Source organism: Manis javanica, chromosome 8 (genome assembly GCF_040802235.1).
Source record: "Manis javanica isolate MJ-LG chromosome 8, MJ_LKY, whole genome shotgun sequence".
Lineage (NCBI taxonomy): Eukaryota > Metazoa > Chordata > Mammalia > Pholidota > Manidae > Manis > Manis javanica.
This window is the reverse complement of record NC_133163.1, coordinates 111,851,028-111,873,383: the sequence shown is the minus strand read 5'-3', so window position 1 is coordinate 111,873,383 and position 22,356 is coordinate 111,851,028. Positions and strand designations below refer to the sequence as shown.

At 47.3% G+C, this 22,356-nt stretch overlaps 1 protein-coding gene across 9 annotated transcripts in view; it reads right to left on the bottom strand.

Annotated features, from left to right (window-relative positions):
• TLN2 (talin 2) overlaps positions 1-22,356 on the bottom strand; it is a 440,089-nt gene that overhangs the window by 43,713 nt on the left and 374,020 nt on the right. For 7 of the 9 annotated variants that reach the window (XM_073211939.1, XM_073211935.1, XM_073211942.1 and 4 more), the window contains 4 exons: positions 18,963-19,133; positions 12,156-12,302; positions 8,219-8,320; positions 5,718-5,837 (listed from right to left, as the gene is read on the bottom strand). In XM_073211939.1, coding sequence (XP_073068040.1) covers positions 5,718-5,837; positions 8,219-8,320; positions 12,156-12,302; positions 18,963-19,133 — 540 coding nt within the window. The remainder of the gene's footprint in view (positions 1-5,717; positions 5,838-8,218; positions 8,321-12,155; positions 12,303-18,962; positions 19,134-22,356) is intronic. The other 2 variants (XM_073211941.1, XM_073211943.1) reach the window with 1 other exon arrangement.

The following is a 22,356-nucleotide window of genomic DNA, read 5'->3' as shown; positions in this document are numbered from 1 at the left end:
GAGTTTCTGCTCCTTCGGGTGTTTTCTATTGTATATGGGGGTGAGGGGGCTGCAAAAGTTTCACAATCGGGCAGGGCTTCTGTGACCATCTCCACACAGAATACAATGTGAGTGCCACCCTAGGAGCACATGCCCAGCAGCTCTGCAAACAGGTCTGGACAAGGGCTGCACCAAGGCTGCCCTCACTGAGGAGGGGTGAGGCACTCAGCCCACACGGTGGTAGTGCCCTTTAATACAGTGGTCTGCTGGGCACGTCTGTGGGTTAGCAGGCGAGGCTGAGCTGAGGCAGGGCAGTGGTAGACTCAGCCTGGCTCTCGAGGCTTTTCAGATCCATAGAGTTCAACCCCAAATACTCAAGGGCCAGAGCTATTCCAAAGGCAGGAGCCCGGCTGCTGGGCACGAGCACAGATCTCTACGTGATAGGTTCTGCTGGGAAAGTCAGGTGAGGGGCAAACAGGGGAAGAAACATTTACAGAATTTCAAAATAAAATGACCTTACCAGTTCAACCTCCCCATTTACAGATGAAGAGACAGAGGCCCAGAGAAGTGGTGCAATGGGCCCAAGATCACACAGCTGGTCGCTGGCAAAACCAGAGGAGAATCTGGTCTCAAATCCCAGCACAGTGCTCTAGCCATTACATGGGTGCTTTTCTACCTTCTTTTTCTTTCACTTAGCAGTAGAAAGACCCCTCATTCACCAATAGAATCTCATGGAACCTCAACATGTAAAACTTGATAGAATTCATGATTAGTATACTCATCTTTTACAAGTTGAAATTTATATCCTTCACTCAATAAAAAGTCAACCATGACCTTAATAAAAAATTTTTTTAAAAAAAGGTCAACTATGAGACTGAGTGAACTGATGTTTCAAGGCCGGGATTATGAAGACCAATTAGAACCTCAGCCTCCAACTCATTTCTGTATTTTGCTTCTGTTGTGATGTTGAGATAATCCTGTTGCATGTGTAAATGAAGCAAATAGGAGTTTTCTGGCAGTTTCCTGAGTGTACCAGCCATCAGCTGACGTCTGCACAAAACCACCCAGCGGCCCAGGAGAAGGCACTGGGGGCCCCTAGTGGGCTACCATTTGGCCTAGAATACATTCAAGAGTACATGTAGGCTTAAAAATAGTTCAATTATGTTTAAAAAGTGAATCTTGAGTTAAACATGCAGAACTTCTGAAGTGCCTCGCTGGGTCAGGGTTCTGAAGCATAAGGTGTGAAACCACGGTGCTGGGAGACCCAGGCTGGGGAGAGCCTGCCGTGCGCTGCTCCCGCTCCCTGCACAGAGCCAAGCCTGAGCTTCCTGTTCGCAGAATGACAGGGTGCCGGGGCAAGCACAGGCCTCTCTGATGGCTCCAAATCACCCTGCGGTGGGAGCTAGAGGGCCCTGACCTGCTCCTGAGCTGTCTCAAACCAGGAAACTATGGGCAGACATGATAAACGGTAGGAGTACATCCTCAGTGACACACTCACGCCTGCTCAGTCCCCTCTCAAAAGGCTGTGCATAAAAACACACCCCAATGTCCTGACACTCAGGACTTTCTTGGAAGTGACATCACATGTGTAGCCAAGAATCCTGTAAATGCAGCCGTGGAGCTGGCACCACAGCCATTAGTGATGCAATTCCGGTCAGGAATCACCGAGCAAGACAGGCGCCAGAAAGCACAGGGCTGGGTTTAAAATAAGGCCACAGGTGTAAAAGTCCTTGTGATTCTTGGTTAAAACCCAGGGCTTGGTCCTGGCAGTCGCATCTGAGCCAGGTCACACAGTTATCTCCTAGGTGCCTGGAGACGCCTTTGGGATTCAGACATGTTTATAAACTTCCTTTATAAACTTGGCCGCACAATCCTGTTTGGACAGCATGCAAGAGGAATGGATGAGATGAAATTATGAAGGACAAGATATAATAGGCTTTACTCGTTTTCACAGTCTAATAGGGCTGAATGTAACAGGAAGGAAGGGATCTCAGGGCCCCAGCCCCACACCACGTGGGCAGCATCAAGGACCAGGGACCTTGCTTCCGGCTCTGCCCTTTCCTGGCCACCAGACTCTCTGGACAAGCCAGCTAACCTCTGGGCCTTTTGTTCCTCTTCCTATGAAAAATGGGACAGAAGCTGCCCTGCCCACTTCCCAGGGCTGATGGACAACCAAACGCATGGTACGTGTGGAAACATCTCAGAAAGCAGCAAGTCAATGTTTACTATTGTGAAAAAAGGCAGCCTAGTGTCCAGGAAAAAAGCAAGGGTTTCAAGAAATGCCCAACAAACCTGGGTTCAAATCCTGACTTTCTGATACAGTTACTTGTTATTTACTCACTTCGCTTATTCCAAAAAGCTATTTAAAGTAGCTTCAATACTAACTACTGTAGCATGTGGATGCCGAGCCTCAGTTGACTCATCTTTGAAAGGGGGAAGTACATGAAGAAAGCCCAGGGTGGAATCTCGTCTCACACACTGCAGCTGTGAGGGGAAGTGGGCGGACACCCAGAGCAGCATCTGGTGTGTGGTGTGGACTCAATAAACCATTCTCATATTCTTATTCTTTTCCATGGACAAGTGAAAGAGGACAAGAGTCAACACACTTCACGGCAGTTTCATGGAACATTTTGTACCGCTGGAGGAACATCCTAGAAATGGAATGTATTTTTAAGACTCTATTCAAAAAAGGTAAGGGCTTTAAAAATGCTAAGCATCTCAAAACAACACAACTTCTCAGCAAATAGGACAGCCCACAGGGTTATCCAACTTACCACCACTGTGTATTATAAAGGAACATTGCTCAAAGACATTAAAACTTGGGGTTTTAATTTGGCAACTTTATAAAGCATTACTTGAACCCCTCATTTCCCTTCTTGCCTAAATAAAAGTAAAAATGAAGACTGTCTCCTGATTTTGTGCCTTGAGGGAAATTAGAAGCCAGTCCTTTATGAAGTTTTGGATCCAATTGCAATTGGAGGGATTCTAAGAAATACTGATCATCTTGGCCGCCTAAACCTAAACAAAATATACAGATTTTTCTCAGGCTTTAAAAACAAATGCACCTGAAACCAGGTCCAATTTAATTTGCCTGGGAGAGCTTGTGAAAGTTGAAAAGGCAACAATGGATGTGATCTGACAAACTAGTTTTTCTTCTTTGATAGAAAAAAGAGGGAAGGAAAAAAATAGTGCACAATAGAACAACATCACCTTCCCACCTATAGCAAGTGTCTTAGAGTGGAATGTTTTAGAGAATTCTGGAGTAGATACCCATCTCATTTGGGGAAAAGGGCGATGGTTCTCTCCATAGGCTCCTGACATGTCCTTGCCAGCTCTGAAAACATGCAGAATCACAAGCGGTTTCAGCAGTTTCTTCAGAGGCAAAGCTGTAGTCACTAAATCTTTTCCCAAGCATTTGCTTATAGGAGTTACGGCTCACAGGATCAACATTTTTCTTTTTTAAAGGGGAAATGAATCCTAAATTGCGAAGTTGCCTGAAGGTTTTTACTTTTCTGAAGGAAGTGTTCACAGTGACATTATCCTAAGTTTGAATTTTCCATGAAAGCAGCAGCAGATAAGGCTCCTGCTTGATGTTCAGCGGGCAGAGCTCTGACTTTTCCTGTAATTGTCACATTCTGGAAAAGACTGAAATGCTGACTCCGCAGAGCCGACTGCAGGACTGCAGCCCAGGGTACAGCTTATTTGTCCTGGATATAAATATTTTCACATGCTGAGATGTGGGGTCCTCTCGGATATAAAAATAATTCCACAGTACTGGAATAAAAACTGCATTGCTTTAGGGATCTCCTAACCTTCTCAGTTTTCCCCCAAATATCTGTCTAGCAAATGCACACAAAGAATTTGCCTTAGCGAGCCACTGGTAATTTATATTCTCTCTGCCCCTTTTTGCTCCAGGCCACACTGCTCTGTGTCTGGAATGTGAAGTATATCTCAAGAGGCAATGGTGAAAAAAGGAAGAACTTAATGAAAATATCAGCTGCTCCAAGTGCAGGGCCAAAAACTAACTTGTGCTTTTAGCAATATTTTTTTTTCCCTGGCTGCTTTAGCATTATTTTTTATTTTGCCTCTTGTTTCACACATGGGGTGGGTAGCTCCTAAGAACTCAGATGTGGAAAGGGCTCTATAGATCATTGGGTCTCTCCACTCAATTAACTCGGGCAGGTCAACATTTAAACTAACCAAGGCAGGTGTTTCTGGAGACAGAGCACCAAACCTCCCTTTTAGGACCACAGTCCAAGTTCTCAAACCTGCAAAGCCAAACACTTCTTTCTTTGGCTCACTTTTCCTTCCTGTAACCTAAGTTTATGAAATTCAAAATTACATGTAAGTCAAATGAGCTATGAGCCCAAATGATCTTACTAAAATAGGAAGTCTTTTAAAAACCAGTGGGCCTGTGTAAAGAGTCCACTGGACCCTGGTGCAGGCATCTGATAGTTTTTCTGAGTAGTGACTTAACAGACTCATTACAAACGGAATTATTCATGCTGCAGTCTTTTAAGTACTCAACCATTCTAAAATCTCAAAGCACAGGCACTGTTAGAAACTTGAGTCATCCCATGCTAGAAATATATGTATGCAAGTACATATATATGATTTTCCTGTTTGCGTGCACTGTTATGACACACAGCAGAAGGTGGCTTTGAGGCGTCATTTCTGTACTGTCTCTGGGAGTCTTTGAGAAGACATGCTTAGAACTAACTCCCAGGAGAATCAGCACTGAATAACTTGGGGACACAGACTGTCATTGCAAGGAAAAGGGAAGATCAGTCACAACCTTGACTTGACAGCCCAGTTCATTTGGGAATGTCAGGTTGGTGCAAAAATAAATGGCTTGCTGAACTTCACGGGATGTAGTTACCTTCATCTCCCCAGCATTCCTGGAATCCACTCCACTATTCAAACAGAGCTTTCTTTCTCTAAGGAGCCACCCAGCAGCTCAGGGCCAGGCACCTTGCCTGTGTTAATACTAACACAGGAACAGTCAGGCATTCTGGAGCTCCAGCCATCCTGTTTGCTTCCCAATGGACTGCTTTATTTTTCAGAGGTATTAGAGATGGGAGCTCTTAGAAAGCAGCATTTGGGACAAACCTTTTGCCATCAGACTCTAATGGGTGCAGGAATTTCGGAGGCAAAGTCTGTGCTGGCCACTGAGGAAATCAAGTTTAGGGAAGGCAGGTAAGTAATGAAGAGGGAGTCCGCAAGAGGTATGGGGACAGGGATCTGGGCCATCTCTTAGAAAGCCACCAACAGTATTTGGTAAGACTTGGCTTCATGAAAGCAGGGTACATACCCTTTCTTAGAGGGGGGCAACTTAATTGCAGAGTTGGCTCTTCCAAGAATTCTGGGAGCCTTTGGAAAACATAAAAGTAATTGATGGGGATGATGTGCTAAGCTGCCATAGGAAGATGGGAGTGGGAGCTCTGCCCTTGGCACTGGGTGATGGGCCAGGGCCGTTGGAAGAAGACCTGTGAGTGAAAGGGTTCTTCTGCCTGAAATCCTGCCTCTCCAGTCGGCCTCAGAAAGGACAGTGAGCCTTGAATACATCTTGGGGCTACCAGTCTGAACTTGGGGGTCTGGTAGCAGGGTAGTGGGGACTACTGGAACTGGCCCTGGTTGCCAGGCTGGAGTCTCTGGGAGCAGAGCTATGCTCTAGAGAACCCCGGGAGTGGGCACCAGTGTGCACGTGCTTCTTAAATCAGGGGCTCGTGGTGGCAGACCTCCTCTGGTTCCGCCGTGGCTGCCGCCCTCTGGCCCTGGAGAGCCAGGTGCCCATAGTCACTGGTCATTTGAGAAGCCAGTCCTCCCAGTTCCTCCGGGTTAGTAACCGACTTAGTCATCTGGAAAAAGAAAACAAGCAAGACACAAACACACACACAGAGAAAAGCATGAGAACCATGTGTTAATACCAATGGAAGCCAAAGGGTTTCATTCATTTTTAGGGTCTTGATTTGCATTTGGGTCTGGACACTGGAGAGGGCAGTTCAAGCCACATCCATGCTGCACCACACACAACAGACCAGCAGGTTCCGGCAGGGCCCATGGGCAACATGCTAGGTTCAGACCATGCAGCATGGAGGCCAGGTTCTCGCGTCCACTACACGGGGCCAGAGCAGCCCCAGCCTGCCCTGCCCCATGGGTCACAAGAGTTCCCTGGGAGGCCGTAAGGTGGCCCACGCTCTGGGCAGTGCACACCCTGGGCACACGCTTCTGCACAACGCTGATCTGGTTTCGGAACCCAGAAGCAGGTCCCACCCTGGCGAGAGAGGGAATGAGGACAGGGCTGTTAAGGAAATCATGACTGAGAAGTGATAAGCCAACTGCTTTGGAGGAAGAAATTCAGAGAATACAGCTCTGTAGTAGATTTGTGTTAAAGAGGGACAAGCTTTCAGCCCCGAATCTAGCCTACATGGCCAATTCTAAAATTCTATCTTTTTATTACTAAAATAGTCAATATTTTCTTCCTGTTTCATAGAGAAACTTACCGAAATCTGTTGTACCTAGCTAACACGATAGTTTCTAGTTTTAACTCTCCCTCTGACAAACATGCCCCTTAGATCTTATGACAGCACTTACACCTGTCACCCAGAATGGCATCCGCATCTCTGCTGGGCGAGAAGCGTCCTGCCTGCTCCAGCTCTTCTCTCACTCTGGATAATAGTACTTGTTCTCTTTTTGTGGACTTTTACAGGGCTTACCATAGAAGTTTTAAATGACTCCACACCCACTGAGGCTGGATGGGAATGTGCAGCACCTTAAGGGCCTGTTTACCAGGAAATGTCTCCTGAGCTTTCAGGCCGAGGTGTGGGTCCCTAAGGAACACACCCTGAGCCCTGGCAGAGGAAGGCTGCCCCAGGAGCTGCTTCACGTGGGCCCTGCCACCCGGAGCACAATGGCCTGTGCAGATGGCCTGATGCCATGAAGCATGACTCCTGCCAGCTCAGGGCCTACGCCAGCTCTCCCGGGAGTGCGATGCAGCCTGAGGCTGGGCTCCTGAAGAGCATGGTCACCACGGGTCAAGACGGCTGGCTCAGAACCTAGCCCAGGATGGTCCAGAAACACCATGAGGCCACTCAAAATGTTTGTCCCTCCTGTGGCACCATGCTCCCCGCTAAGAGGGGTCAGCACCACAGGGTGGCCTGACTCATCCCGTGATCTTCCCCTGAACAGAACCAGCTCAGGCCTGACCCCAGCCTTTCAGTTACTGAGATGGGCCCTGTTCCTACCTCTCTCCCCAGTCCAAATCCTTTTAAATAAGCCTGGCACAGTCACAGAGTTTCTAAGAATGAGCAAGAGCAGCTTGGGAAGCCTTTGTGGTCCAAGCTCAACCTCTAGTGGACACACGACTATATGACAGAATCAGCCAGAGAGGCGCTGCTCCGGACGGGGCAGGAACCCGGGCGGCTCAGTCTGGCCCCGCCAGCTGGGAAGCCACTTGATCTCTCCGCTCGGGCTTGAGTGGTAGCATCAAAGAGGCATCCTTCCAAATTTTATTCTGTGATATCTGGGCCTTCAAAGTTTGAGAGGAGCTTTCTTACAATGTACTCCTATTTATTCTTTGAGGATATCATTTGTTGTCTTTGGTTCAACTTCTTAACATATCAAAATAGCATTCACTGTCTCTTGATGCCATTTAGATCTAAAGATCCATATAACACAATTGTGATGACATTACATTTTTAGCAAAAAACATTACCTCCAGAAGTCACCTGTCTTCTATCATCAGAGAATTTCTCTTTTTAAATATATAACCATGCTATTTCATTTTGCCTGATAGACTGGAAATATCTTATTGAGCAAGTATTATAATTTGATTCCATTAGACAATCTCTGTTCTGTCCCTATCTTCTCTTGTACTGCAATTTTAATTTATAAAAACACCTCAAATCTTTCCAAGGTGAATAGGGTTTTTATTTTACTCCTTAACTCCAACTTCCTTCTCATGTTTTCTCCTTCCCTTGCTCCCCTGTCCTCATGCCCACATCTCAGTCACCTTTAAATCCTCCCTTGATGCTTTTTCATGAAATGAGACCTCCTGTGGACTGGGGTGTCCAGAGCATGGGCAGCCAGAGAGACCACAGATCAAGGACAGAAGCTGGGGCCTCAAGGAACTAGAAACATGGGCTAGTGTCTCTTGAACACAGACAGACCCGATTGAAGACTCAACGGCGGTAGTGGATAAAAGGGCAACCAACGTGGGTGGGGTGGCCCTTGTTCTTACCATTTCCTGAGCTGTCACCGCAATGGCTTTGGAGTATTTAACCACAGTGGTCTGATAGTCCACAAATGTTCCCTGTGCTTCTGGAGGAGTGCCTTCATCCAGCTACAGAGGAGAGGAAAAGAACCGAGTGTCATAAGAAGCCTGCTGAAGTGTGGTCTGTATTTACTGGAACAGGAACTCTGAAAAATGGACAGACCCTCAGTGTTTCTTTGGTCCAGAGTCAACAGAATCCCCCAGCTCCTGGGATAAGGACTTCAGCAGAGGTGCACATAAGGCATTAGGTTAAACCAGCAGGGAGAGGCCCTGGCCTTGTCCGAGAGGAGTGGGGGGCTCTCCAGAGGAATGCTGATTCAGCCAACTCTTGCCAGGGGATGAGTCTGCTACATACAAAGGGTGGGGAAAGTGTCCCAAGGAGAGTAAGTAGCATCCAAGCCTGAGAGGTGGGCATGAGCTGGACGCTTCTGGTGAAGCACAGAATGGTGGGCAACGAGCTGGGAGAGGAGGCAGAATCTACATGACGAAGGGCTTCCGTAGGAAGGGGGTAGCCCACAGATGTCTCCAGCCCAGAACCCTTGCTTCAGATATAAGTGGTGAAGAGAAGGAACTGGAAGCATTAGGAATAATTTGTTGCTCCCCTGACTTTAAATGCAACAGGAATTGAGAGAAGGGTGAGATCATTGTGGGGTGGAAGAGCTGGAGCAAGTGGGATAGTAGCTCTGCACCTTGCAGTGCTGGCGACATACAGGTTCAGAAGACTTGTATTCAAGACTGGTTCTGGGGCTTGTGAAATGGGCTTAAAGCTGGTTGCCTAAACTCTCTGAGTCTCAGGTCCTTCGCTGGAAACTTCCAAGCATCAGAAGTCTGCAGCAAAGACCAACTGAGACTACACCAGGTCAAGAGCTACATGAAGGAAGAAGAGATGACGACGACGATGATGATGATAATGTCCATGATGGTTATGAAGAAGAAAAGGCCAGCCTTCTCCCCCCACCCCACCACCACCATCATCACCATTGGTCACTGAATGGTGATCCAGGGGGGAGACGGCATGAGGAGAAATGAATCCGGGAAGAGCGAGTACACTTAACCAGAAGGGGCTTTTGAGAGCAATGGGAATGCAGCTCCATCTGTTTGATCAAGAACCTTAGGATCATGAAGGAAATTGCAAGAGCTGGGGTAGGCAGTGACATATTTGAGAAGATCTCCCTGGCAGCTTTCTGCCAGGTAGTTTGCAGTTTGGGAAGAGAGTAGGGGCCAAGGGAGTAACTGGGAACATGTCAAACGGAGTCTTCACAAGAGCTACACGTCACGAGCAGGCACAGGCTTTAACGACTGTGTCACTGCAGCCTATGTGTGCTGTGGCTGCACGGCCTGGAAAGTAGTTCTCACCAAACCATCAACACAGACTCCAGGCTAGAATGCTTTTTTTTTTTCTAGGTTTCTTTGTCAGGGAGATAGATGCTGCCAAATATCTTCTCCACACCATGGGACCCTGCTGGCCCAATGAGGACTGAGGTGTGGACTCAATCACTCAGTGTAAACTGGCATCTACTAAGTGTCAGGTCTGTGCTGGAGCCTTCATGTGAGATATGGCATAACTACCACTGCCACCACAATAAGCACTCTGCCAGTCTGAAGACAACGAGAAAAGGAAAAAGTGATGAATTTATTAATTTCACCCTTATTTTGTGGAAAGAACTTTCCTTTATTCTCAGAGTATAGTCTTTCTCCCTTTTTTTGGGTGTTAACATGGCCTTTCTCTTACAAAACAGTAGTGATGTAGAGAGCAGGGTTTTTATTCATTTTGTTTCTTTAACTTCCTTCCTTGGCCAAAAAGAAAACAAAAAAACAAACAACAACTCAAAAAGCAAAAAAGAAAAAAGCAAAGAAAAGGTACAGGCTCACAAAATCCCAAAGATTGAGAATGACTAACCTCACTGAGTTGGGAAACCAAGGTTCAGAGAGCTTGAGAGATTTATCCAAGGTTGCACAGAAAGCTGATTACTTCATATTAACCTATTAATTCCCAAACCTTCTCAGGCTTAGTTACAGACAATCTCAAGGAGAAGCTCCAAAAGTGGCAGGAACTGTACCCAGGTTAAAGTGACCTTGGGGCAGATTCACATTTTTTCTGCCAGTCACTCACTGCCTTTGAAAATCTTAGACAGTGATTTTAACAGTGTATCAATCTACCAAAGAACTGAAATTCAACAGAAAATGCCAGATTTCTAATGTGTCGCTTGGGGACACTCCGAGGACCTGAATATCACTTAACACAAAGTTCCCAGTGATGAGCAGGCCAGGTGCTCTGAGAAAAGGGGGAATGGGGAAGAGGCATTGTGTAGTAGTACCCTGGGTGTCAATCAGGGTAGATACGAGTTTCCACTGAATCCCCAGTTGTATATTTTGCAGAACTAAGGAAAAAGCCCCTTTGTTTCTAGCCTCTGTGGCTCATGTCTTTAGAAGCTCCCGATCACTGTTCTCAGGTGATACCAGACATATTTCCCAGCCCTTCCAAAAAATGAAGTGGGTCCTGGGCTGGCACAGTACAAGAGCTGTTTCCCTTATTGAAAATCTGTCATGATAGGTGAAGTTCAGAGCCTCTCAAAAGACTTCAGTCATCTGACCTCCATTTTCCAGGGATTCATGGAACTTTTCCCTATCATCAATGTGATTGTGAAAAATATCTTTTTTAAGAAGAAAAAAGATTGTCATTTGAATTTCTAGTTTCTATTGAGAGACCCTGAGCTCCATTATTTAATATCCTTGGTGAACACCTGGCTTATTTTCAAAGTTCTGGTGTTCTGATGTCCGGAAAACCAAACCAACCCACTGAGACTTACCCAAGGGCCTTATGAAAGAGGGGAATTTCACTCACTTCCTGCCAAACTGTACACATTTGAAGCATGAGAAACCCACAGGAGACATAACTAGAGCGTGGTGACACAGCCAGCCTGGCGTCTCTAGCCGGCTTGTGGCTTTATCAGTCTGATAATGATTGTATAATATGAAAGGGGAATTATCGTGATTATAGTTTCAGGCTATTATCTCTTTATAGAGAAATGAACCAACCACTCTTCTTTATACTGGCAATTAAAGACTGCTTATTATCCTGAAAAACCATATTAATGTATTCACAATCTAACAATGGACATTTCAAAACACAGATGAACTATAAAATTCTTGGCTGTGCTGTCAAAGGATGGCAATTAGATGGTGATGAACAATTGTTAATTCTACTGATGATCAAACTCACATGACTACTGACAGATTCCTTGGGGACAGAGCAGGAGACCCTCTTCAGTCCTGCTTCCCTACTGATCCAATTTAACCCGTGGGTCACTGGCAGAGCAACCGTACCCCTGTTTTCTTCTGTATCGCTGCCTACATGAGTTCACTAAGGGCCTCCACACATACTATTTCAGTGGTTAGACAAAAGAACCATGGAGAGATTTTAAAAACAATTGATTCCTGGGCTCCACTCCACAGGGATTCCAGCTGATCAGGGCTGGGGTAGGGCCTAGGAATATGCATTCTAAAATGCTCCCAGTGATTCCCAAGTTGCCATTCCAAGGACCAGCACTTGGGAATCACTTATTTTGGAGCCTGTCCCCACAACCACTTGATGAGATAGGTAGACAGGGGAGGTAAATCATCATTTTCATTTTATAAGGGAGGCAACCAATGATACTTTCTCCATCTCCTTTTTTTCCCCCTGTATAATGGGCTTACAAGAGTGATGAATGATTAATAAAGAATGAATAATATGTTGGACAAATGATAAGACATCTGCACATTAATCAGACCCTCAAGAAAACAGAAGTCTTGTTGGTATCAACCTTGACCGATACAGCTCCTTAGGGAAAAGCACCCGGGGACAGAGTCCAAGGAAGAAATGGGGTCCAGGCGTGGGGAGGATCTGGGAGCCCGGACCTACCTTGCTCATGGCTTCCGCGATGGCATCGACCATGCCTCCTACCAGCCCCACCTCACTGGCAGCCTCATTCAGGGTCACCATGATGTCGTCCACGGCCTCCTTCATGAGCTGCGCGGCCTCTGCGATGGCCTCGTGCGTGTGCTGTGCCTGGGGGGCAAAGGGGAGAAAGACTGAGATGCTCCCATCAACAGGAGAAGGTGGTGCTTGGTCTCTTCATCACTTCATTTCTTTTACGAATAACCCTAAAAAACAGATTACAAAACTGTATCCCCACTATGGAGCAAAGTGATGTATTCTAGGTTTTTCCTTTCCTTTATTATGTTTGTTGGCACAATAAATAAAAAATCAGAAAGACACACAGAAAAAGAAAAATTTGTTTTTGCAATCAAAAGGAAAAATAAAACTGCAATATCACACAGTGCCTTATGACATAACTAATTTTATGTTATTGGGTTCTAGGTGGTAGAAAGAGAATGCCACAGATTACCAAATATACAGGTCGACAGATTAAGTACATAAAACTAGTACAAAGGAAAATGTTCATGACAAATGCACTTTTCTTCAAAGCTGTCCTGTACAGAGTAATTCCCTTTCTACAAGAAAGACTGGATTCTAGAAATGTAGGTACGTACGGTAGAGATAAATCTGCAGAAAGCATAACAGACTTTGGAACTATGCCACAAATCACATTGCTGCAAGGTTGGAGGGACAAATGCAGGAAGGTCTCCAGGAACCCAAAGCCCCAAGTGCTCACGAGCTCCCCTGGGGCCCTGGAGATGCTTTGAGTGCTGCAGGTGTTCCACACGTGTGTCAAGCACAGAGCAGACACTGGGTAATTGACTGAATGAAAAAAAGGAAACTGAGTGGTGCTAGGCTCCCTAAAAAACACCTTCAGTGGTAGCAAGATGCAGGAGAAAGAGTCCAGGTCCTGGGCTCAGAAAAGGCTGGTTTCTTGTTCTGGTTCCACCCTCTAACCAGCTGAGTGGTCCTGAGCTTGGTTTCTTAAGCAAAATGGTAATAACTATAACAAGGTTATGCACTAGAATTCTGATGAGATAATATGGTGCAGGTCCCTTATTATGTTCATAATAGGAGCCTGTGTCCTTACACGGGAAATCTGACTAGGAATAACAATAAACATGTAGTCACACGACAACAATAGCAAAGACAGCTGCTAACATTTCGGAGGGACTCCTGTGCCAGGTACTGGGCTGGTCACTGTTGAGCTCATCTCCTTTGATCCTCACCGCTCACCGGAAGGTGGGAATTGGGTGACATCCCTGCCGGGGACCCCTCTCACAGGTGCTATCTGAAACTTAAGCACTCCAGCTTACAGACCTGATGGACAACACCCACTACCACCCAGCTGGCCACCCGCTGAACCCATGCCACTGGTCAAAAAGGGAGATGAGCCTATGGTCAGATAAATTCAGACTCATCAACTCCACTGAAAAAAATAAGCCATTTGTAAGGAGAGATTTCAGCCTGTCCCCTGAAACGGGTGTTTTAAATAAGATGAAGCCACCCAGGTGCCACATGGCACAGACAAGGCCCTCAGGACCTGCTACCACTCCTGAAGCTGGCTGGGCCCCCCACACTGAGCGTCCTCCTCTGCATTTCAGCATCCACCTGGCCTCCAGCTCTCTTGGCTCTGTCTGCGGCAGTGGGCTCCACACCTGCCCACGAAGGTGCTGCCAGTTCACAGCTCCAGAATGTGCCCCCTGGAGCTCCCCAGGCCTACCCTGCACACGTCTTCCCACTCCTGGCACCTTGCCACCTGATGTGCCCTGACCCTGGAACCTCACCCAGTGCTGAATAGTAAGAAAGGTGGCTGATCTTTGTCCCTGGTTCCTGGGAGGGAGCTGGTAACCCCTCGGAGTTTCCCAAGCCATCACAGGAGTGTCTGTTATCATGGTGGGCCCCTAGGACCACACACTGCACTAATGAGGTGACTCACGGTGGCTGGTAGGACGCTTCAGCGTGGGCGCTGGCCGTGCTGGCAAGGCCAGCTGTGTGACTTCAGGGCTGGGGCGTGGAGCAACGCCACACTGGTCTGATCTCTGCGGCATGAGGGGCTGGAGAGAGCGCATCATGCATCACATGACTAAATTCAATCAGTCAAGCCCACACGATGAAACCCCATGGAAACCCTGCTCAGTGAAGCTGGAGCCAGCGTCTTGGTGGGGACGCGCATCAGCAAGCTAGGAGAGCCACACATCCTGGAGCCACGAGAGTTTCGTGTTTGGGGCTCTCACCCTCGGGGTCTCTTCTACTGCCTGGCTTGTATCCTTTATAATGAAACTGTAAGTAGAGCCAATTCCTGAGTTCGGTGAGTTGTTCTCGCAAATTATTGATCCTGAGGGGTGGTGAGAAGCCATGAATTTGTAGCCAGCTGGGCAGTGAGGGTGGCCTGGGAACCTGGGTGCTACGGTTGATGTCTGAACTGAGCACAGTCTTACAGAGGCCTGTGCCCGCACCTGGGAAGTCTGACCTAAAGCCCGGTAGTTACTGTCAGAACCACATCACACCAGGCGCTGGGCCCACACAGGCAGTGGCCGTGGTCGCCCCGACCCACCTCACGGGGGAGACGACCCTTCCAAAAGGCCCAAGAAATGGTACCTCTCCTTTGGCAGATGAGAGGGTGAGGGAGTCAGTGCGAGATGGTAAAGGACAGCTCTTTTGAGTGACCGAATGACAGGGAATTTCAGGAAGAGGCTACATGAGCCAGAGCAGCTGGCTCTTGTCTGCGGAACTGGAAAGCCACGGGCACCCAGAGTTCCTCAGCTCTGACGTCTGACAAGATGTGAAATATTCAAATCAAGGACATTCACCCCGAGACAATGGTGTAAGGACGTGTAGCTTCTCTCCTAGGGCAACATGGAGTAAGTTAGGTTGGTTGCTTATTTCATGGCGCAGAGAAGGTAAAACACAAAGCGTGTTTTATTTTGACAATGAAGGTCTAAAAGGTGACATCTCCTATACCTAACCCTCCAGAGACAGCGTGTCATGCAAATACGTTGTTTATAAAAAAGGTAAAGTGGAAGGAAGGTGTGCATTTCTCTAAATCTCACTTAGAATGAGATGACTGTAGATGGCACAAAAATGGCAGCAATACTGTACATTCATATCACAACAAAGCACACGCTTCTGGGGAGAAGGAAGAGCTGCTCTCCTCTATGGGCTTCATGAAGTATAAAAAGCAAATTTTAGGGGAGAAGTGAGAGCTGCTCTCCTCTATGGGCTTCACGAGGTATAAAAAGCAAATTTTAGGGGTGGCAGCAGGAAGTCACTAAACTGTTCAACTCCTTGGAGAATGCACAGGACACTTTCTCTGCACCGGGGCACCGAAACCTACAAAAACACATCCTTGCCTTTCACTCTCCAGGAAATGAATTACCTTCCTGTCTGCTTATTCTGAGGGGTTCTCTAGAAGGCCTGCTCTCTTTCACTCAGCCTGTCTGAGCGCTACAGATCCTTAAAGCAGCAGCTCAGAGTCTGTGAAGCCTCCTCCAATTACTGCAAGTTCTCCAACCCCAAAGGCAAACCTCATCTTTATCACACAGCCTAGTCCAAATCACACAAGCTGGCCACCTGAGCACGCTGGCTTCAGACACCCAAAGACACAGGAGGCCCTCAAATTAAGCCATGACTAAAGGAGCAGTAGCCATATGGAAAGTGGAGTCAGCAGGCTCAGCAAGGAGGTCATCCTTTCAGATTCTGGAGGGGCTCCTTGTTACTGCCCTTCAGGCACAACATAGGAGAAAATGGTCTCTGTTCTCTTTTTGGAAACATGTCTGAAGTCCACATCCAAGGGAGGCTTATTTATTTATTTATTATATTTTATTATAGTGCTTCCGCTACAAAGCCCAGTGAGGCAGGCATAGAGATCACAGGCGTTTGGACAATGGGAGAAGGCTACAGGCGGCAGGTCTCTCTACTTTAGCAGAGGGAAAAAATGAACTAGCAATTACAACTGCCTAACAGTGGATAAGGGCTGTGCATTTGCTGGAAAGGGCTGTGCATTTGCTGGAGTGCTGCAGGCAGCAGCTGAGGGGGCCCTTCAAGTAGGAGGGAACTGGGTGGGCTAGGGGTGAGTGCAGAAGGGAGCTCTGGGGGGTAGAGTAAGCATAGAGGGACTCAGCAGGGTGCAGGTGCAGCCACACAGCAAAGGCGTGTAATCCTGTGATTCATTAACACCAGGCTCTGGGGCTGTCATTTTTTTCTTAGAAACACCTACTGTGTCAGGCACATTGTTTAACCTCTACAGCTACCCTAGAGAGGTATTCATTATTAACTCCATTGTTCAGACAAGGAGACAAAGAAATGAAGGAATTTGCTATTGAGAGGCAGAGCTGGGACATGAATCCAATTATTTTGGATCCCAAAGTTTATCCTGTTTCTGACCAAATCAAAGCCGACGATAACCATTTAGCCACATTTCCTCTGCAAACATGGATGTACATCTAACCCCCCCCCACCACCGCCGCCACATACCCAGTGAATGACACCCTAGGAATTATCTGCCCAACGAATAGCACACAAGGTGATTAAATCTATCTTGGGCTTCAGAAAAGAGCTGAAAAGCCAATTTGTAGTGTCCTAGGCACCCTTTGTGACAAGGTTGTGAGGGTTTGGAGACAGAGCCCAGGCTGAACAATACTGTGAGGGGACAGACAGAAACACCTGCTTGCCCTTACTCATCCCCCAAAGCTGCAGGTCAGTCACTGAAAACTATTCCGCACTGGTCTCCAGCCTCTGTTTCTGAGCAGTTCCAGACATTCTAATAAAGTATATAATGCTGATTACAAATGCCCCTAAACACAAGGCTCCTTGGTACAAGACAGAATTCCACAAGGAGCTCTCAACTTGTAGTCCAAGCAGATGTACTACTATCTTAAAAATCCAGACAATTCCTAATTCAAATTATTCTGCTGGGAATGATCCTCTCAGGGGGCGGTGGAGGCAAGTAGCAGTAAACAGCCCTGGAGAAAAGACAACCCAGAACTGGGTCTGGAAGGTGAGTCCTGGCTCCTCCAGTTTGGGGAGGGTGCAAAGGGTGCTGGCCCGACCCTGGGGCACTGATCGCTGACCTACCACCAGTCAAAAGGGCATTCTTGTTCTTCTTGGTCTATCCCATGACTTTAGCAATTGCTTATTTCTCTGGAATACCCAGAACAACTTGAGGGCAGTGGCTGGATCTCAATATTTTTAGCATCCCCAGAATTAGGCTCTTACTAGTTGCCAGATACATGAATGAAAAACTGAATATAGAAAGTGCAAGTCTGAGATATCATTCATGTCTGTACCGGATGTTTCTAAACTGTGGATGTGTTGTGTCATTCCCCACTGCTCACAGTAAAGCCCTGCTCTTTAGTGTATAAGGGGAGACCTGCACAATACACCCAGTCTATCCTCCTGTCCCACTGTCCCCACACGCTGCATGTTCCACACACACCAGACTGTGTGCTATTTTCTAAAGATAACACACTGCTTTTATAGCCCTATCTATGCCTTTGCATATGCTGTTTTCTCTTCCTAGCATTCCTCTAGACACTCTCACGTGCCGGGTTTTTCCTTTTTTTAAGACCAACCAACCCAACAACCCCTCCTCCCTGCAGCTCTCCTTGACTGCTCTCCCACCCTTGCTTTGTGCAGTTGACCTGTTTCCAGAAGGCACAGGCTCAGTGCTGACTCCACATCCGCCTCCCTTGAGATCTTGTGATCTGACACTTACCTAAACAGTCACAGTTTCCATATCTGTACAAGGGCAGCCTCCCTAACATCACACAATTCTTAAGAAGATTAAATAAGATGAGGATACAAGGTGTGACTGATGACATAAAATCAGCATTCAATAACTGCTGGCTCTAGGATCACTGCTTTGCAGCTCTGACCCTTAATCTAGAGTCTCCTCTGCTGTACCATGCTACCGATTTGAAGACCTTAGGGATGCAACCGGGCAGACACTAAACAACGCATGTAGAATACGGATTCCCACAGCTTGTAGGTAAGTATCATATACAAGTCCTTCCAGTCAGTATTCCCTCGAGTGAGTCTGCCTAGGTGCGAACTCATTAAGATGAGATTGATCATGTGAGGCAGTTGCCAGAAGGTATGAAGGGCAGGGGATAGCCTCCAACTTCCTTTCGAGGTACCAGGACCCTGAGGAAACTTAAGGCACAGGACGGTTTCACAAGTAAAACAATCACTCTGACAGAAATACCATCCCTGAGAGAAAATGACCCTCCATTGTCATCTTTGGCTACTTGGAGTGGCTGAGTTACACATAGGGCTGAAGAAATGTTCCACCTGCAAACCGGTAAGGGAGATTTTTATATTCGACTACTGCTCCCATGTCAATAGGCACACACGCCCATGGGTGGCCTTGCACCATGTTTTGCTCTGAACGTGGGTACCAGGAGTGCAAATGATACTCCCTGGAAAACAACAAAGCTCTGCTTTGTGCAAGCTGGGTGTCAACACCGAGCACCGGTGCCCGGCAGGCATTACAGTTTTTATTCCTGTAATAACCACACAATACATTTTTCCTTTCCAAGGATGCTTGCTTACACATTCTGTCATGGAAAAAACAAATTATAAATAAACCTTAGTTATGTATATTTCTTGTTATTCCTCTTAAAGATTCCTGGGAAGGCCCAGAGAAGATCATTTCCCACCTTTGAGCAGGAAATCAAATGCCACCAACCAAGAACTGCCAAGTGTTTTTTGCTGGAGGGACTCAAAACAGAGGAATGTGTGATGGCTTTTCAGTGATACTAAGTGAGTCCCTGGCACCCTGAACTCTACCTTGGGGTTCCCTCCACCTTCTTTGGCTGCATACAGCATCTGCAGGGCCGACTCTGCGAGCGTCTTGGTCTGGTCTAGCACCGTCATCTGCTGCTGATGGTCCAGGATCTTGGAGGCAACACCGACTGCGGCTAAGATCAAGGGCTCAAAGTAGCTTGCCAGCTGTGTCACCTTTCAAGACAAAAGAAACCCACAGACACATCATGTAAATACATGTGTCTCCTTTAGGGGCCCCGCAGGTGGGGAGGGGCTGGGACAGGGATGGGATGACTCATGGGGAGAGGCAGATCTGAAGTTTACTTTTGCTCTTTTCTACAGTTCAGTATCAGGAATTTTAGACCCCATGGTACACGTTAGGTTCTCAGACCTTATTCATTGCTCAACTTTACTTCTGAAAGTACTTGCAAGTGAAGGAACCCTTGCTCAGATTTTATCTCTCCGGGGGAGCTTTGCATCTCATCTCCCATCATGGTAGAAGTGCGAAGAAATTTGTCTGAGTTCCAGAGTTAGGCATGAGAATTTTACAAATTTTAAACTTAATTTCACAAATAGAAAAGCATTTGAAAGAACCATAGATGAGCATCTTAGAAACTCAGAAGGAGGGAGGGCAAGAGAGGAGAAGAGGAGCAGGGGGACAGGGCAGGGCAGTGGAGAAAACAAGCCTGAAATTAAAGGCAGCCTCACAAGCTTTGTGGGAAGCCGGCCAACTGCCACTGCCCTGAGCATTTTGGCCAAACCACGGATGTGGAATAAAAGCAAAAATGATGTCACATCAGCCTGGATGTTCTGTCTATCATAAGCCCAACCTGGAAGAACAAAAGAGCTTATCAAGACAGCTAAGCACTGTTCTGGCAGAGGCCTGTTTCCAGCAGGGCAGCACCATCGCGAGCACATGAATGCTCGCCAATGCTCACCAGCTGGGTGCTGCAGGACTGCACATGACAACATGCAGGCTTCCTGCTAAATGCTTCCCATGTACTTTGTCATGTCATCTCCCCAGCAATTGTATTTGGCAGATACAAATGAAGAAACTGAGGCTTAGACAGCTTCATGCAGCTGAGACGTAGAGCTGAGATAGGAAACTAGCCCAAGTTCTTGACCACCTGCTCAGTGTTGACACCAATGACTGTCTGCTACTGTTCATTTATAATTCCAGTTTTGATATAGCTATAATATTAGATTTAAAAGTTTATTGTTTGATATTTGTTGCTTTTTCAAGGTTTTAAACCAGAATACCAGATTTGAACATTTAACTGTACCTGCTTCAGATGCCATAACCTAGTCTTGCTCACATAAAACATAATGACCCTTGTGGGGAAGCTGGGGTTCCTATGGCCAGGATCCTCACTGAATATAAACCATCTGATGGTGTAACTGGTCTGTTGCTAGGTTACCGCTTCCACACCTTTAGGCAATAAGCTATTAATGCTCTCTGTGGAGACCTCAGGCCCAGTGCTCTGAGTGAAGGCAAAGACGTTAGTGCTCAACCTACCGCCGGGAGAACGGGCTGGGTAATAAAGCCTTTCACCCCAAAGAACGTTTTGCTGTCAATTTCTTTGGTCACATTGAATCAAGTGAACTTGCCCGGGGCTGAGACCCATTGGCAAGACAATTGGTGAAGTTGGTGGGGTTTATTGTTGACCAAGGAAAAAGATAGGCTGCCCTTATGCCAGGGGTGCTTCAGCAGGCTGCCCAGGTGAATGGGGAGACAGTGGATTGTCCCCCAATGGGTGGTATGTGGTCTGAGGTGGCTTGCCTCCTAGAGGACTGGGCCCGTCCCCCAGGATTGGAGGCAAGTGGAGGTGACACCTGAGGCTGTAGGGATAGCGCTTGGGATAGTAAGTAGGTCTTTTGCTCCCAGGGTGCCTGTGAGGCAGTGGGGACTGTGGGTTGGCTGCTTCTCACGGTATTAAAAAAATCTACAGAAGAGGACAGGCTCCTGAAAAAGACCCAAGAAATGGCAGCACGAGAATGCAAACTGCAAACTTCTGTGGATTCCCTGAAGAAGGAAATGGCATTGATGTGAGAGGAGGCAGTACGAGAACGCCGGCAGCAACGTGCCATTGAAGAGGGAAAAGATTCCTTACAGGACGAGACAGCAGCGCTGCCAGGTGCTCTGAAGGAGGAAGAGGCCATCAAGGAAAAAGACGAACTCCTGAGGGAAGCACAGGTGGAGGTGGCATGAGAACACCAGCTGTGAAGCATTGAGGTGAAGGTAAGAGAGCCTCTGAAGACTGAGGTAGCATTGCTGCGAGGCACAGTAGAAAAGGTAAAGGCTGTAGCAGAGGAGGCACTCGGGGGAGGGGAGAGAAAGGTGAGATCAGCCCCGGAAATGGAGGAGCTGGGGAAGGATGAAGGGGTGGTGCCGGAGGCACTGACCCCTCCTGTACTGAAAGCATGCTCAGTGGTTGTAAAGAAATAAAGACCCAGCAGCTGAAAGTTCCCCAAGGAGAGGAGCAGCCCCCTCCCCAGGTCACAGAGCCCTCTATGCTCTGCTCCTACAGTCAGGCTGAGCTGATGGATTTGGGCTCGTGGTTTAGGAAGAAGCCCTCCGAGTCAAGATCAGCTTGGCTCCTCCGTCTGTGGGACTTAGGGATGGATGGAATTGTTCTGTCGGCATCAGAGATGGGAAAACCAGCTTCCCTGACAGTTCAGTCCACCTTGAGGCAGCGATTACAAAATGCACATCAGACCCCAGGGAGTCACTCCCTCCTCGATTGGCTTATGGCTGCACTTTATGCTGTGTGGCCCAATCAGGATGATCTACCGTTCTCTCCTGTTAGATGACAGATGTATGCTGAGCATCAACAGGTGTTACGAGAGCTAGGCATAAGAAATGCCACCCATAGTCCAGACAGTTATGGCCCAGATGAAGAGATTTTTCACTACTGGGATAAGAAATATTGTACTTCAAATGGCTCCCACACACTCTTTGGGTCTCTGGTGGCCATTCTTTCCCCTCACTTAGGGTATCCCATAAGCAAGGTGATACATACAGTAGCAGACTTAGGAGAGGCAGAAGCAATGAGAACATGGAAAGAAATTAGGTCAGCTACTCAGAAGAAGAATTTACAGGGCCCCATGAAGGTTATGGGGACCCAGATGTGGGTTGATTTAATACAGGCAGGAGCTGATAGAAGGAAATTAGATGGGAACTCAAATAGGATCTCACTAGAGCTATGGCAACAGCTCAAATCAGAGCAGCAGTTCCAGCCATTAAGACCAAAGAGGCAGAGGTCAGGGACAGAGCCACAAGTCCAGCCTGTCTGTTTGCAAGACTTCCTGCTGGAGAGCGAGCCAACCTCACTTGAGCCCACACAGGAAAATGATTGGGGAACATGGTTTGACTGAGGGGAAGGTTACGATATCTGCCCTGAGGGACCAGGGGGAACTG